The sequence below is a fragment of the Choloepus didactylus genome, chromosome 7 (genome assembly GCF_015220235.1).
Source record: "Choloepus didactylus isolate mChoDid1 chromosome 7, mChoDid1.pri, whole genome shotgun sequence".
Lineage (NCBI taxonomy): Eukaryota > Metazoa > Chordata > Mammalia > Pilosa > Megalonychidae > Choloepus > Choloepus didactylus.
The window spans coordinates 122,825,243-122,841,670 of NC_051313.1; the positions used below are offsets into that span (position 1 = coordinate 122,825,243).

General features: G+C 37.5%; 1 protein-coding gene across 1 annotated transcript; it reads left to right on the forward strand.

Moving 5' to 3' along the window:
• The first annotated feature begins 8,860 nt into the window (after window positions 1–8,860).
• Window positions 8,861–15,624, forward strand: LOC119540751 (olfactory receptor 2G3-like). Its single transcript, XM_037844711.1, has 2 exons — window positions 8,861–8,945; window positions 14,801–15,624. The coding sequence occupies exons 1-2, from the start codon at window positions 8,861–8,863 to the stop codon at window positions 15,622–15,624; spliced, it is 909 nt and encodes a 302-aa protein (XP_037700639.1).
• The last annotated feature ends 804 nt before the right edge of the window (window positions 15,625–16,428 follow it).

Genomic DNA, 16,428 nt, shown 5'->3' on the forward strand with positions numbered 1-16,428 from the left:
AGGTATACTAACCATGTAGCAGGTTATTATTCATACTTGTAAAGCACCTAGTATTGTTGAGAAAGTAAAGAACAGTGCCTTAAAAGAGAAAAAAAAAACACGATGAAATTTCTGGTTAAAGGAACTTAAGTACCTGGGGAAGTATTCTCTAGTAACTCTTCTGGCAGCATTTTAATTAGAATGCAGTCTTCCCTTCCCCATGCATTGAGTCCAATCTATTATAATATGATGTATTAAGAAATCCATATATCTGGAAGAGGTTATATCTCATGTGCTATTGCCTATTAAAATAAATAATGAATTTAAATATAATCCCTAGTGATATAGATTTGAACAACACAACTAAAATCTTGAGCTGATAGACACACATAGCACAAAGCATCTGAGAGCTGCAGAAAAGCTCTCACTGATTGAGCCCTTACTAGGGACCAGGCTTGTGGGTTACATGTGTCACCTCACTTAATTCCTCTTTATTATCACCTCCCACACTTTAGTAGAAGAGCAAACAGAGGCACAGAGAGAGTGAGTATCTGGCCCAAAGCTACCAGCTTGCTCCTAAGCTGCCTGCTCTACTGCCTCCGAGTACTGGATTTCAGAGATTTGACTGGAACCCTTATTCACAGACAATATAGTCCATAGTGAGGGAGTAAAGGAGGACTGATGCAGGCTGAATAAATACTAACTCTTAATGACCCACTCCATAACAAATTAAGACTGGGCACCTATTATTTACAAGACATGGTGAGATTTCAAAAAGCAGCCACATTAGCAGCACTGGGATTGTGTCCCCCTGTAAGAGAAAAGGCTAATCCTGAACCTTCAACAGATGGGACACATGTTTGGAATAACTTTTCCCAAGAAACTCTTACTGAGAGCAAATTTTAAAGCTCTTTTTGCCCTATGATTATGCTGTGACAAAGCCATGGCTTGCATATCCTCACTAGAAGTCCCGGGAGAAATGACTCTCCATCATACTCCACGACCAACTATTACCTCAATGGCATAGGGTGTGAAGCAAGTGATGTGGAAATGAGTGCCATTGCAGCCTGCAATACCGCTCTTCTTGCCTCTCACCCTGGAATAAGCACACGGACATGACAGACCAAGAGGGCTTATATGAGAAAGTTAAAACCAAACTATGGAATAACACCATCACTTTCCCCTCCTAATTCCAAATGGAATATCACTGGTGAAAAAAGAACAAACCCTGAGCAGAGATGACATTGAATCTCATATTTTACTATTGTCATTGTTTAACAGAAGTAATCCCAGTGGGTCATGAGGAAATACAAGTTTCTAATTACGTGTGATGGTATAACTATCGCTGTTATGCCATCTACATTTCTTAACTTTTCTTTCACTATCCATTAGCAGTGTTCCCCAAACTAGTGTGATCATAATAATCACCTGCAATTTGATAAACATATGGATTCTCAAGTGCCTTTTTTTGAGATTCTGATTTAGGTCTGGGTGTGGGGCTCTGGATTTTGAAGACCTTGGGGTGTTTTAAACTGAGCACTAGAGGAAGAATGAGTGGCTAGACATACCTCTTTGTTGGACACTAGTACATTTGAACTTCACAGTCTGACATGGCCTTCGGTTAGGTCAAAACTACTATGGGAGCTGGTATCTTAATGCCTGGATTAATAATTTATACCCCTTTTCAAAGTAAATGTGCCCATGCTTAAAAAAAAAAACAATTTATTGAGCTCTTACTATATTGCAAGCACTTTACATTCATGACCTCATCTAACCCTCAGGAAAACCCAGAGGTAGGTACTCTGATTCCATGATATAGAAAAGGAGCTGAGACACAAGGATGGAATTGACCTCTCCAAAGTCACACTGCTCCCAAGTGGCAGAACTTGGATTTGATTAAGATCTGACCATAGAGTCAAAGCTCTGAGCTAGTTCCGTCACTGCCACTTCATGACATCTCCCCATCTTTGCTGTCACCACACCTGTCATCAACATAGAGCTTTAAAACTTAGAGAGCAAGTTCATTTGTGGTATCTGATCTTCGCAGCAGCCCTGTGGGCTGGATAAGGCAGAGATCACTGGGATAAAAAAAAAAGACACAAAAATGTAGATTCTTGCACATGCACATACATCTGTGAACCCACAAATAAATACATATTCATATGCAAGTTCCTGGAGACATTCTACTTCAGTTCAAATCCTAGTACAGTCATCTAACAGCCTTGTCAAATTTAGCAGTTACTTAAATTGTCTTTTCCTCATATTGCCCACTTATAAAAGGAGATTATAATGGTAACTTCCTCATTGAGTTGCAATGAAGATTAAATAGTTAATTCCCATGAGCATTTAGAAGAGTGACTAAGTGCTCAATATGTATCTGATACAGGAATGCTTGTATAAATGTGTGTATATACATGTATTGTTACTATCCACTTACCCCCAAATATGTCCCCTCTTGGATAACTTTACATCATGGGACCTTATCATGCCTCCTATTTACCATCTTCCTCTGTGGTTCATGATTTTTTCTTCATGTACTATCAGGAAAAGAGGAAAAGCATAAAATATATACATACATACACAAACACAAAGGTCACTTGAATGTTATATCCTGGGGAAAAAATGTTTGTGTATTGTCAAATAATTAGTAGATTCAAACCAAATCTATTAATTTTAGTGTCCACTGAGCTATGCAAAATGTGAGGTGGCTGACTGCACAGAGGCCAGGGCCTGCTCTCTGCCAATCATTTCATAGTCATGACTCATGGATGAGTAAACACACTGTAAGTATATTCTAAAAACTCAGAAGGTTGATTGATCACAGGTGAAAAATAGGTTCAGAAGTATCAAAGATCTGTATTTTTAAATATTTAAACAGATAAAATTGGTATTCTGTCTATAAATAAACACTAAATCATATAAATATAAATATATAGGATTCACTGGAGACAAGAATACAATCTTTTCTCCCTGCCTGTGTGTCACTTGGAATATTATTGAACCATGTGAAATTTGACTTTTTATTATGGTAACTAGTGATTTTTGTGTGCCTTCACCTGTTGAACTTAGTTTGGGAGCCTGAGATCCACATATATGAGATAAGCTCTGTGTACATTCCATGAACATACATGGCTATATATATATATATATATATATAGGCAGAGAGTGAGATACTCAAAGCAGGTTTCAGGGATCTACAGAAAAAACTATGGGCAGGCAGGACAACAATTTGGCAGAATAATGCTGCTCTGTCTCACCTGTAACATTTTCTTGACAAACTTCTTGATCCATAGTCTCCTTGTAAAGGAAGAATAATGAAGACCTTCCTATCTTTCTTGTATACTTGTTTTGAGTTACAAATGCAAACATTGTAGAAGCAAACCATGAATAAAAAGTAAGTTAGAGCCATTAAAATGCAGTCTGTCAGTGTCACACCACCTGCCCTTTAAAACCTCATGTTGTTGAAATCATAGGAAACTGCATAGAATACTATTATCAACCTATAAATACTCTATGCTGAGTCAGTAATCAAGTTATTCTAACTGGCCCCATGCATATCTGAAGAAATGGGAATTCATAACAATGATTATTTGTAATATATATTCCTATTCAGTGTTTTAAAAGATGAAGTGGCCATGAGCACTGGCAAGGTTCTGATGACTTAAATCAGGAGATGGACTTTCATTGATCACTGGAAGTATGAAAGAAACAGAGGAGGGAGATCAGATACCTTTTATATCTCAATAGTTTGGATTCACATCCCACTTTCCTCAGCCCCAATATTCAAGGCATGCACATTTTATAGAATTCTTTGGAAAAAAAAAATTCAGCACTAGTGATTCATTTGGGGCCAGTTTCACATAATTAGAAATGTTCTATTATTCATCTTTGCTTTCATAGTTAAAGGTTTCTTTGTTTTCTATCAACTATAGGAAAATGTGTGATGTACTTTAAACATTATAGGTGAGACACTAAGTACACCTCCAGGCATACAAGAAACACTTGATAAATGTTATGCTTGGTAAGAAATGAAGCGGTCATTGGTTGAAAATTTACAACTTACAATGTAGCAACTCGTTGCATGGAGTTGTAAATAGTTCCAATTTCCCTACATCCTCATCAACACTTGCTATTTCTTGGTGTTTTCATTAGTATTATTATATTATTGTTGTAGTCATCCTAGTGGGTATGAAATGGTATTTAATTGTAGGTTTGATTTACATTTCCCCAAGGGCTAATGATGTTGATTATCTTTGTGTCTTTTCATGTGCTTTTTGACCATTTGTATATCTTAAAAATGTCTATTCAAGTCCTTTGTTCTTTTTAAATTTGAGATCTTTTTTGTCCTTTGTTAAATTGTAAAAATCCTTTATATGTTCAGAATACTATAACCTTATCAGATATGATTTGCAAATAGTTTCTTCCATTCTATAAGTTATCTTTTCACGGACTGAATAATGTCCTTGGATGCATAAAATTTTTAATTTTGATGCAGTCCAATTTCTTTTTTCTTTCATTGCTTCTGCTTTTGGTGCCCTACCTAAGCGTCTGTTCTCAAAAACAGGGTGTGAAGATTCTCCCCCACCTCCATGTTTTCTTCTAAGCATTTTATAATTTTAACTCTTACACTTAAGTGTTGATCTCTTCTGAGTAATTTTTGTATATGATGTGAAGGGGTCGAATTTTGTCTTTTGCAAAAGGATATTCAGTTTTCCCAACATTTTTTGAAGATGCTATGCTTTCCTTATTGGATGGTCATGGAACCTTTGTCAAATATCAGTTATGAATTGGCAATAGTTGCATGGGTTTATTTATGAACCCACAATTCTATTTCATTGGTCTAAATATCTATCTTAATGCCTGTATACCACATTTCCTTTATCACTGTAGATTGGTAGTAAGTTTTGAAATCTGGAAGTGTGGGTCTTTAAATTTTGTTCTTCTTTTTCAGTATTATTCTGGCTATTTGGGGCCCATTGCAATTTGAGTATCAGTTTTTGCCATTTCTGCCAAAGTAAGCCAATGGAATTTTGATAGGAATTGTTTTGAATCGACAGATTGCTTTGTATGGTGCTACATTTTAACATTATGTCTTCCAATTCACAAACATGAGCTAGCCCTTCATTATTTAGATTTACAGCTAAATATATATGTGTGTTTATACATGCATATGTACATATCTATATGTATGTATATATGTGTGTACATGTATAATGTATTTGGATTTTCCACTCATATATTTTTTTCTGCTTTCTCAGAGAAGTGTGTTACCATATCACCTGATTGCACATGTGTTATATTTATTGTATACTTCTAATAGTTTCATCTTGCATGCTTCTATTATAATTTTTATGAACAAATTTTGTGTTTGCTAATATTACCTTAGTGAATAGCTGTTCCAGTTTGCTAATGCTGCTGTTATTCAAAATACCAGAAATGGATTGGCTTTTTTAAAGGGGGTTTATTTGGTTACAAAGTTACTGCGGTAACACCATAAAAGTGTCCAAGCTAAGGCATCAACAGTAGGGCACCTTCACTGAAGGATGGCCACTGGTGTCCAGAAAACCAGTTAGCTGGGAAGGCACATGGTTGGCATCTGCTGATCCCAGGTTGTGTTCCAGTTCCTCTCTCAGCTCCTGTGCATTCTTGGTTCTTTCTCCCAGGATATTTCTCTCTAAATGACTGGGGGTCCTGTCTTAGCATATCCCAGGGCAAACTCTGGGCTTCACCTCTCTTAGCTTCTCTGGAGCAAACTCTGGGCTAGCAAAAGTCTGCTTTAAATGCCCATCTTCAAAATGTTTGTCTTGGCTGCAGTGCATTAATCTGTCTGATCTCTTATAGGGCTCCAGTAAACTAATCAAGACCCACGCTGAATGGGCAGTGCCATACCTCCATGGAAATGATCTAATCAAAGGTATTACCCCCAGTTGAGTGAGTCACATCTCCATGGAAACAACCTAATCCAAAGATTCCAACCTAATCAACACTGATACATCTGCCCCCACAAGATTGCATTAAGGAACATGGCATTTTGTGGGTCATAATATATCCAATCCAGTACAACAGCACCTTTTGTCACTTACAAAACTTCATCTTTTTACTGTTCAATACTCTTGGCTAGAGTTCTATTTTTTACTCATTCTCTTTTGCATTAATAAATTTGACTACTTATTTCATGGTTTTTATGTTATTTATATCTCTTGTGCATAGTTTCTAGGTTCATAAGTCTTTTGCCCTGTAAAATTACAAGTATTCATTTATTTTTTTCTCATAGTGTATCAGAAGAGAAATCCAGTGCCACTGTGATTTTCTTTATTTTAGGCAACCTGGAACTTTTCTCACTGGAAACTTGTAAGGGTTTTTTAATAACCGTGGAGCTCAGAGTTTATACTGAAATTTCACAAGTGGCTTTTTGTTCTCCAAATTTTATTGCTTGATTTTAGTGCATTATTTAAATGTGGAAATTGATTCTTCAGTTAATATGTCCTATTATAACTTCTTCCATTCTCTTGTAATTTCATTCTTAAATCATATTGAAAAAGATATCATATCATATCTTTGTCTCAAAACTTTGCTCTCACACTTCATATCTATGATCTATTCATCCATATTCTGGTATATTTCTTCAACTTGATTTGATGAATCACTAATGCAACTATTAGTAGTCTATTCAAATATGGGCAATCAAATCTTACTTTCCAAGAATGCTTTTATGTTTGCTAGTTGCTAAACTTTCACAGTAAGCTGAATGGCCATATGTAAAATATTGAAAGACACTAAGAGTTTACAGATTGTAAAAGTTTTTGTGAGACTCTATAATGGATCTCCAATGTTTTAGAGGTGCCTTATTCTTTCCATTCCTCCACCTATGCAACCAGTGTAATAAACTGGAAGATGGATTTTAGCTTTAGAAAAGTAAACTGAAAATGTTGCAGACTACTTTGGAATGGATGTGTTATATTCTCACTCTTGGTATAAAAAATATATTTAGGCATTACTTCTATTCCACATTATACTGGTGACCCCTAACAATCTCAGTCAAGAAAAGAAGGCAACAGCAGCAACCAAAAACAAGTAAAAGGCTTAAAAAGAAAGAAAAAATCATTATTTATAGAAGACACAATTGGATATGCAGAAACATTTTTAAATATAAAAACACTACAATTTAAGAGTGAGATGCCAAAACAAAATGGTACATCTGGTATGATTCCATTTACATAAAATTCATAATCAGGCAAAAGTCAACTATAAGTTACAGTGGTGGCTGTTGTCATTAGTAAACAAAGAAAGTATTTTGTTGTTCTTGTTGCAGGAATTCTTAAGTCCTGTTCCCTAAGTGCACTGGATAACTCTATACTCTGTTTCAATCCTTAGATTGTGATTCTAATTTTCTTCTTTCCCATTAAATTCACCATCCTCTATGCATAATATTTCCCACTTTTTGAACATTAAACAGACTATTTCCCATACTTAGGAGATTGGGCCACATTTTTTATCCCTTTTTTGACTTGTGCTTAAGTCCAGCCAAATACTAATCTTTTTGAGAAGGAATTTAATTTCAGCTGCATGTGATCATTTCTATAATACACACACACACACGCACACACACACACACACACATCAAGACCTGTACATCAGTTTCCCCATATTTGTATATAATCTATTTCCAGTTTATTTTGAGATTATGACATTAAATGAACTGTGTCCACTTTCAGGATCCTCTCAAAGTTATAAGTGATAGAAGTGTTTCTTATGTGCAAACTTAGTCTGGCCCTCCCACCCTTTCTGAAATTTCTTTTTCTTTGTATGTTTAAACTGGGGATTTATACTTCATGTCAATATCCAATTGAACTTTTTATTCTTAAATGCATATTTCTATGACAGGGCCTCTCAAAGCTTTTTTCACTATCCTACTTACAAAAGTTGTTTAAAATGTTGATCACTTAAATGTTTTTTATCAAATTATTTTGTAATATTCTGGAAGAAATCTAATGAAAGCTGGCATATCTTTAACTATATCAGTGTACCTTGTGAGTATCTATGAAGAGTAATTGTAGGATCACTCAAACTTATTTGTCCAGAAAAACTTTTTAAAATCTTGGGAAATGCTGACCAAATCAAATACATTACTACTAAATGTTCAGTTGTATTCTTCCTAAAACAGAATGCACATGTGAAAACTTATTCTATTAAACATACATTGCTGAGAGTAAGAACTTTATTTTCACTTTTCCAAGATTTTATTGTAATGTGAATTGAGATACTGAAAGCCTTCTAGATCAGTGATGGAAGTGTTCAGAATTAATTCTTTCCATACAATTTCCCCAGAGAACCTTGATTCTTGGTCACTGTTGTGCTTGGTATTAATTGCTCTATTGGGAATAGACAGTTTCCAAGATCACATTCTGGGCCTGACACAATTTCCTGCTTGTTCCTGCTTTGTTACAAGTTTCAACTGCTTTATGGCTCAGAAAATAAGCACTTGGACCCCAAACCTGGTCTTGATTTCAGATATCCATGTTCAGAATCTCATGGTTCTGGAAGGCTCATGTCTAAGTATCATCTTCTTGTCTCATGAAACTAATTAGAAGAGTAAAGAGACAGATTTTTAGAGGTGAGCAAATGGTGAGGACCACATCCTTTCTCTGGCCCATCAGCATAAACTGCAAATTATCTATATAGAGAAACCATGACAGTTGCTTTTTGCAATTGCTCATGTAGCTTTTCAACACACCCAAACCAGTAATTAATGTAGCTTTCATACATGCTTCCTATGAAGTGTTTTGGTTTCTGAATATCACATTAACTTGACTCATTTTTGTAGAAGGAAGTTCTATGTTTAAGATAAACTGTATTTGTACAGTTGCCTTAATTTTGAAGAATGTACATTCTAGAAGGAGCAATGCAGGAAAAAAACACAAAAGGGTGGTTTCTCTATATTTGGGGGAATTTCCTTCTCACACTCAGCTTTCTTACATTCTTTCCAATTATCCAGTTTGTTTCAGACTGAAGATGAACTATTTCTCATCTATCCAAAAATTTGGATACACAAGTATTGCTGAAGCAGATTGTGTTTACATATGTGTATGTGTACACCTATGTCCTTGCTCCTTTTCTCTGGAACATTCTGATTTCTCAAGACTGATTGAGAGTTGAAAAGGCTCCGTTCATATTCAAATATACAGTTTAAAATGTTGGATACTGTAAATCTTGGTCTCATGGATTCTGTTTTCCTAAGGACAAGTGAATTAGGGGAACTGGGGTGACATAATTGTATCAGAAGTAAAGTATATATATATATGTCTATATATTTTAAAGGATATGCCTGATATTGCTAGGGATGTTGATATTTCTTGACTAAATAATTGAGTAGGGTGGTATGTACTTTGAAATACATGGGTTTTTTTAAGTACAATATTATGACTATATTATATTGCTATGTGATTAATATATGCTGTAAACACGTATTTTTTTGCTGGTTAGGAGATGAGAAATCGATGAGAAACAGGAGGAAAAGCAGTTTAATAGAATCAGTAAAGACATTGGTTTATTCAAGCTGAGTTTATTTGATGCCTATTATGTTCCAAAAATAAGCCTGCATGCTGATGATGATAAGAAATACATTTAAGAGAACTATCTTGCTCATTAGGAGTTTATTTGCTATTTCAGGACACATGGTATTCTCAATGAAATGGTCCTCATGCAAATAACAGCTGATTACAAAAAAAGTGGTGCAGGATTCCAGAACAGAAATGTTTTGTAGAAAATAGATTTGAGTGCCTCTTGGAAGATGCTGGCCTAGAGATAAATGTTAACAGGTGGGCAGAATTTGTTAAGAGTAAAGGGAATGGAATAGTCATAGCAAGGAAGAGACAGAGGATAGGCAAATAATTTGAATCAGAAATTAGAACTTTGTGTGAGTAGAGAAGTAAAGGATTATTTTGGCCAGAACAAATTAGATGTGTTGAGAGATAAGTCTGAAAACCAAAAGGGGAATAGAAATTGTGCAGACTGACTAACACAATGATGAGGTTTTTGACTTTCACATTTTAAAAACTGAAAATTGTATTCTGGAGGACATCCTATTTTTATAGATTCTGATAGTAGTAGAGAGAAAAGCATGAGGACTACAGACTGAAAGATAAGAGAACCCTGAAACCTTATCTATGTGCTAGTTAAATCCTATTCATTCTTTAGTGCTTTACTTACACACCCCTTGCTGGGAAAGGCAGTCTGATTGCAATCAGGAAAAATGATCTACAACATTTTTTATCCCATTTTCAAATATACTATCTTTTTCTCATCCTCAACTTCTTCTGCAGGTCAGCAGTGATCTATGGAATAAAAGTACCACTAAATTAATCAGTGGCATTGTGTGGTGTAGTCAAACAGGCTTCTTACTATACTAATGTATAATATAAAGTAATATAAAGGAAAATACAAATTATACTACAAACAAAAATTAAATGAAATTCAAGGAATGATTTAAATTTTAGGTACTTTAGTTAGCATAAAATTAAAATGACCAATTCTAATAAAATGCTATCAGTAAGGCACTAAAATTATTTACAACTTATAATAGTGCTACTTTCTGGAGACTGTTAATGTCATCTAAACTAGACTGTCCAATCTTCCATTTTAAGAAAAATTTGGGAGGAAAGGTATTCAAAATGTAGATGTTCTCTGTGAAGTAATTAAAGCAACATGAGATTCACATTCCATCTTAACATGATATTGGCAAATACATGTATCAAAGTAGAATATTGAAATAATTATACATAAGAATTTTTTTGAGTAAGTACGTGATCCTAATTTACTACTTTTACTACTGACAACTGCTAAAATAGCTACAAAGAATATGTTCATTTATTGGGCAAGAATTCCCTTTTTCTTTTACTTGCAACTTACAAGATACTGTTAAGGAGGAAGGGGGTGGATTTCCAGAAAGATAAAAAAAAAAAAATGGAAAATTTGGAAGTACTGAGAAATCATTAATTATTAATTACTTCTTGTATGCTCTTTTATGCCAATGCTTCTTTTAACAGTTTTCTTTAAGTTCACACTTATATTTTACTTTGGAGACCTGAGGGTTGGTGGGTGTGACAACCCATGGCCTGAGAAAAACAGGCCTGCAGAGTTTTGGTGCACAGCAGTCTGCATGATCTAGGCAGCTAAATGATTAACCTGTTGTCTTTCTAAGCCAGAAAAGAGAAAAAGGGTAAATTGACTTTAAAATGTAACTTTATGCAAGCAGATAGGAAGTGAGAGGCTCTTAGTCTCACAAAAAGAGCAAATTGTAATTGTTCAAGTGCTATTCTAGTCCTCCCCACACCACCCTCCAGGTCAGAGTAACCTGTTCCTGCATCTATGCTCCCCCAATCCTTAGGAGGGCCTTTGTCTTAAACCCTTATAAAAGACTTTCTGTCTTTTTGCATCACTTGGTCATCTTCCCTGTGAATGCGATGCTTGCCTGGCCTGAGAGAGCCATCATGATCTCTCCACAACTTCTCACCCTGTAAGTAAGCCCTGAATAAAGGTTAAAGTATCAGGAAATGCTTGTTGTCTTCTTTGGCCTTTGGACTGGCATGGCCCTCATGGGCTGTGACAATTGGCAGGGCCAGCCTGGAGAATTAAACAGCTGCCAGCTGGAGACTAAGGAGATCCCAGGCACTGATGACATGAACTTGGGGAGGGGAAAGGAGAAGGCCCTGGGTGGGATACCGGGGAGGCCTGTGATGTCTATGTGGGAAGGGCTGCTCCCCTCCCAGTGGAATGGATGTCTATGTGGGGAGGGGTGGCTACCCTCCTACATGAGTGGAATCTGTCAAGGGAGTATGGAAACATCTATAACTCTCTGGCTGGACAAATAGTCATCCTGTATTAGGCCGCAGGACCACTGGAGATTCAGAAAGAAAAAAAGGGCTGCCAGATTGTGGCTGCGGTGGGCTGGCCATTGTTAGAGGCTGTATGCACTGCTACTGAGGAAGCTTTAGTAGCAAAGGTGGCTGTAAGCTACCTGGAAGGTAAATTAAAGCTAGAAAAAGATATGAGGCTAGCACAAGTGGAATTGAAAGATGCTCTGGATAAATGTTTAGAAGTATTGGCATACCAGCACACTAGAGTAAGAGGGCATAAGCTACCCAAAGGACAAGTTGGGTGTATCCTGGCTTCCCCTGACTGGGACCATAAAGTGTGGGACCCTGTTGATTCCTCATCATAAGATGATGACCCCCTGTCTGAGTGGGAAATTGATACTAAGGAAAGTAGGCATACTCGACCTCTGTTCCAACAAAGGGTTCAAGCAGAGGAAGTTCAGCACCCTGATCCCCCATGGAGGGAGGAAGGTGGAGCAGTGGAAGCAGCTTCTAACCAGAAGATGTTCATTTCATCTGGAGTTTTTTCTGCAGCCAAATTAAGAGATATTAGTAACCAATATTCACAAAAACCTAGGGAGCCAGTAACAAACTGGTTCCTCCTGTTTCATTTGTGTTAAACCTTGCTAATATGTTATTTAGAATATTTTTAGATTTTTTCCAGTCAACCTGTGTTAGGCTTCATGTGGGGAAAACAATGGACATTTGCTGTGCTTCCACAAGGAAACCTTCAAATGTGGAAACATCCAGAAGCACCTGACTACTCTATCAAGATCTTGGGTATTGTCTGGTTGGGTAAAACTAAGGCTATTCCTTCAGCTGTTGTTGTTAAAATGCAAAGTTATCCCACATTGCCTACTTCTGAACAGTTGATGGATTTTCTTGGTTTATTAAGTTATTAGGAAGTGTTTATACTCCATGTAGTATGAATTTTAAAACCTTTGTATACCCTAATTAGAAAAGGAAAAGGATGTGTTTAAAAAGACTAAGCAAACTATTTTGCAAACACAGGCTTTAAGGGGGCTGGACCCTGTTATACCCTGTGATTTGGATGTGGCCAGTGCCAATATTGGCTTTTGGTGGGGTTTGTGGCAAAGGCAACAAGCTAAATGTGTACCTATTAGATTCTGTTCCCAACTATGGAAGGGCAGAGGACTCAGATATAGCCCTTTAAAAGAGCAATTGTGCACAGTTTGTAATCCTCCTTTGCAAGTGTTGAAGGTCTAGCTGAGGTGCCCAGTGACCTTACAGAAGACCATACCCATATAGATATGCAGATACAGGACACTATAAATAAGCCCCATTTGGGGAGTGTTCAGGTGAGCATACTGACAAAATGGAAAGTCTACCTCCTATGACATGGCATCTTTGACAACGGCTCTTTAAAAACAGAGATGCATGAAATTTTAGGACCAGCTTCCTATGTGAAATAGCAGCATACCCTGTTTCCTGTTGATCCTCCCAAGTTGGCTCCACCCATGCCCACTATTATAGACAAGGAAATACACCTGAATAAGCATGAATTGGCATGTAGGCAACCTGCTACCTGGACAGCCATGACTGTCCAGCCCAGTACTGACACCATCTGGTGGGAAAACACCTGGGTTGCCTGCTACAAATGTAGGGTAACCATTTTTCATGTCTCTGCCCACAACGCCAATTCATTGCCAAGTAATATAGAAGCAGATGCCCTAGCGAAATTCCACAGCCTAACACCAACAATGCATGAAGTGACTGAATGGCTTTGTCGGAAGACTGGGCACTGAGGACACCAGATTCCTGTCACTTGTTGGCAAGTAAACTATATTGGCCCCTTTCCTCTGTCCAAAGGGACAAAATATGCTTTCACCACCATGGATATAGCTGAACACTTAAAGGATGATATAAACAATGGACTCGAGGACTGTATCAGCATTAACTCCAGATAAAGGGGCCGGCTGCCTTCAAGCCACAATGGGGCAATGATAATAACTCTCTCTTGCCTGTTCCACAAACACTAGAAATTGGGGAAAATGAGGTCAATTGGCTCTGGTTCTGGCCCATGCAGTCATGCTGGTTGAGAATCCTAAGCCCATGGGTATTAGAATTACATAGGAAACTAACTGTAGTTCTGACACTGAGGGGCTCCCTGCACGGGGAGAAAACATGGTGTTTAAAACCCCCTCACCTGGAACCCTTCTATCTACTATGAAGACTCCATTTATATATATACGGGTAAACCACTCAACTGTCCAATTTAATGCTTACATGTGTTGTTAATTCTTGTTAAAAAAATGTGTTACTATTTCAATAATGCATTGACTAAAATGTCTTCAGCATTTAGCCTTCTAACAAGTGTAATGTTATTAGTAATAATATGTTGTGAAATGCTTAAGAACAATTTCCAAAATTATTTTGATGACCTGAATGAAGAGGGCATGAGATGTCTTTTTTAATTATTATTGAAGGAAAAGGAAGTTGTTTTTTCCTAAATGACTGGTTGTATCAGAATAAAAAAGTAGGGGATATGGAACAAAACCTAAATAGGTGTGAAAAGTTGCAGAAAGTTGGTGGAGGGGGAAGTTTCTTTCTGTGGTCAAGGTTGAGAAAATAGTAAAAACTTGATATAAAATAAAGCAGAATGCCTGGTAGTGTTATACTTTAGCTATTTTAGCCCAGGCAGTACTTGTGCTAAATGGTAAAATTCATTAACCTGGCCATAGCACCACTTGCTAATAGGTTTATTATCTCTCTGTACTGGTGTCTTATTACTATGTTGTTTATTGTATTGTTTTGTGAACTATAGATGTAAAGTCTGTCCTTGTAAACGCGATGCCTCAGAGAGCTGTCATGATCTCTCCATGACTTCTCACCCTGTAAGTAAGCCCTGAATAAAAGTTCATGTATCAGAAAATGTTTGTTGTCTTCTTTGGCCTCTGGGCTGGCATGGCCCTCTTGGGCTGCAACAGTGGGCAAGACAGCCATCATCCTGGTCTCCTGCCTGGATCCCACGTTCCACACAACCTTGTACTACTTTCTCTCTAACCTCTCCTTTGTTGACCTCTGCTTAACTACCAGCATTGTTCCCCAGCTGCTGTGGAACCTCCATGATCCAGGCAAGACTATTACCCCTCTGGGCTGTGCCATTCAACTCCACATTTCCCTCACCCTGGGATCCACGGAGTGTGTGCTCCTGGCTGTCACGGCATTTGATCATTATGCTGCTGTGTGCAGACCACTCCATTATGCCACAGTTATGCATCCATGGCTTTGCCAGTCTCTTGCTGGAGTGGCATGGTTGAGTGGAGTGGGCAACACCCTCATACAGGGCACCATCACCCTCCAGCTGCCCCTCTGTGGGAACTGCAGTATTCACCACTTCTTCTGTGAAGTGCCAGCCATGATCAAGTTGGCCTGTGTAGACATTCATGCCAACAAGGTCCAGCTCTTCATGGCATCCTTGGTCCTGCTCCTCCTCCCCCTAGCCCTCATCCTGGTCTCCTATGGCTACATCGCCCAGGCAGTGATGAGGATCAGGTCAGCCCAAGCCTGGCGTAAAGCCCTCAGCATGTGTGGGTCCCACCTGTTGGTGGTAATGCTTTTCTACAGGACCATCACAGCTGTCTATTACCAGCCCAGCAGCTCCTATGCCCACAGTCGGGGCAAGTTCATAGCCCTTTTTTACATGGTAGTTACCCCCACCCTCAACCCCCTCGTTTACACTCTGAGAAACAAAGATGTAAAGGGAGCTTTGAAGAGGCTGGTGCGAAAAGATCAGCCCAAAGTAGAGTGAAAAGTTCTGATGAGCAAACTGCAGCCCTGGCCTAACTACGGGGGGTGGTATTAAAGGAAAAGATGCTGGGAGGCATTACCCAGACACAGCCTGACAGATGGGCTGCAACACTAAAACCGCAAAGTTCTCTGGAAAATCCATAAGCTGCTGAAACTGCTTCTTCCACCCCCCCTCCTTAATGTACCCCAGGCTACACTGACATCCCAGGTTCTTAGCAATGGTATCTCTGGAGAGATCTAATTATATTTATTGATAGGTCTTTATTTCTTTATTTCATTTAATAGATAGAAATGTTTTTTTTTTCTGTTTTAAGCCATGTTTAATTGTATTTAGTTATTTAATTTCATTGAGAACTGATAAAATTTTCTGTAATAGTTTAAGAAAAATCTCAGTGTTCTTTTTATTCATATAGAAGGATATAATTAATTAATTATGTTGGTGGTGACACTCTTCTATGGGACCATCACAGCTGTCTATATCCAGCCCAGCAGCTCCTATGCTGTTTTCTCTTAAAATATAATCAAGCTCTGATTGATATAAAAGGTTAATAAATGCTTATTAAGGTTTAAAATAAAAGAAACAGATTTTTAAGAACATACACCCTTATTGTTTTTGTTTTTGTTTGTTTTTAAGAATCACTGACTTACTTTTAATTGTTTGTGTTTTTTTTTTTAAAGCTGTTTATGCTTTCAACTTTTGAAGTGCAATCAACCAGAATGCAAGGGTATAGGGGAAATAATCTTGCAATAGTTCTCATGTATGTTCAAATTTCAGAGATTCCTTTGGTGGAGTTAAAAGGCTATT

Bases quoted from the DNA above. Each gene is read 5' to 3' on its own strand.
- LOC119540751 (XM_037844711.1), top strand. From the start codon at position 8,861: ATGTACATTCTAGAAGGAGCAATGCAGGAAAAAAACACAAAAGGGTGG. The intron at 8,946-14,800 runs GCTTTCTTACAT...GGGCTGCAACAG, and splicing joins GAATTTCCTTCTCACACTCA to TGGGCAAGACAGCCATCATC.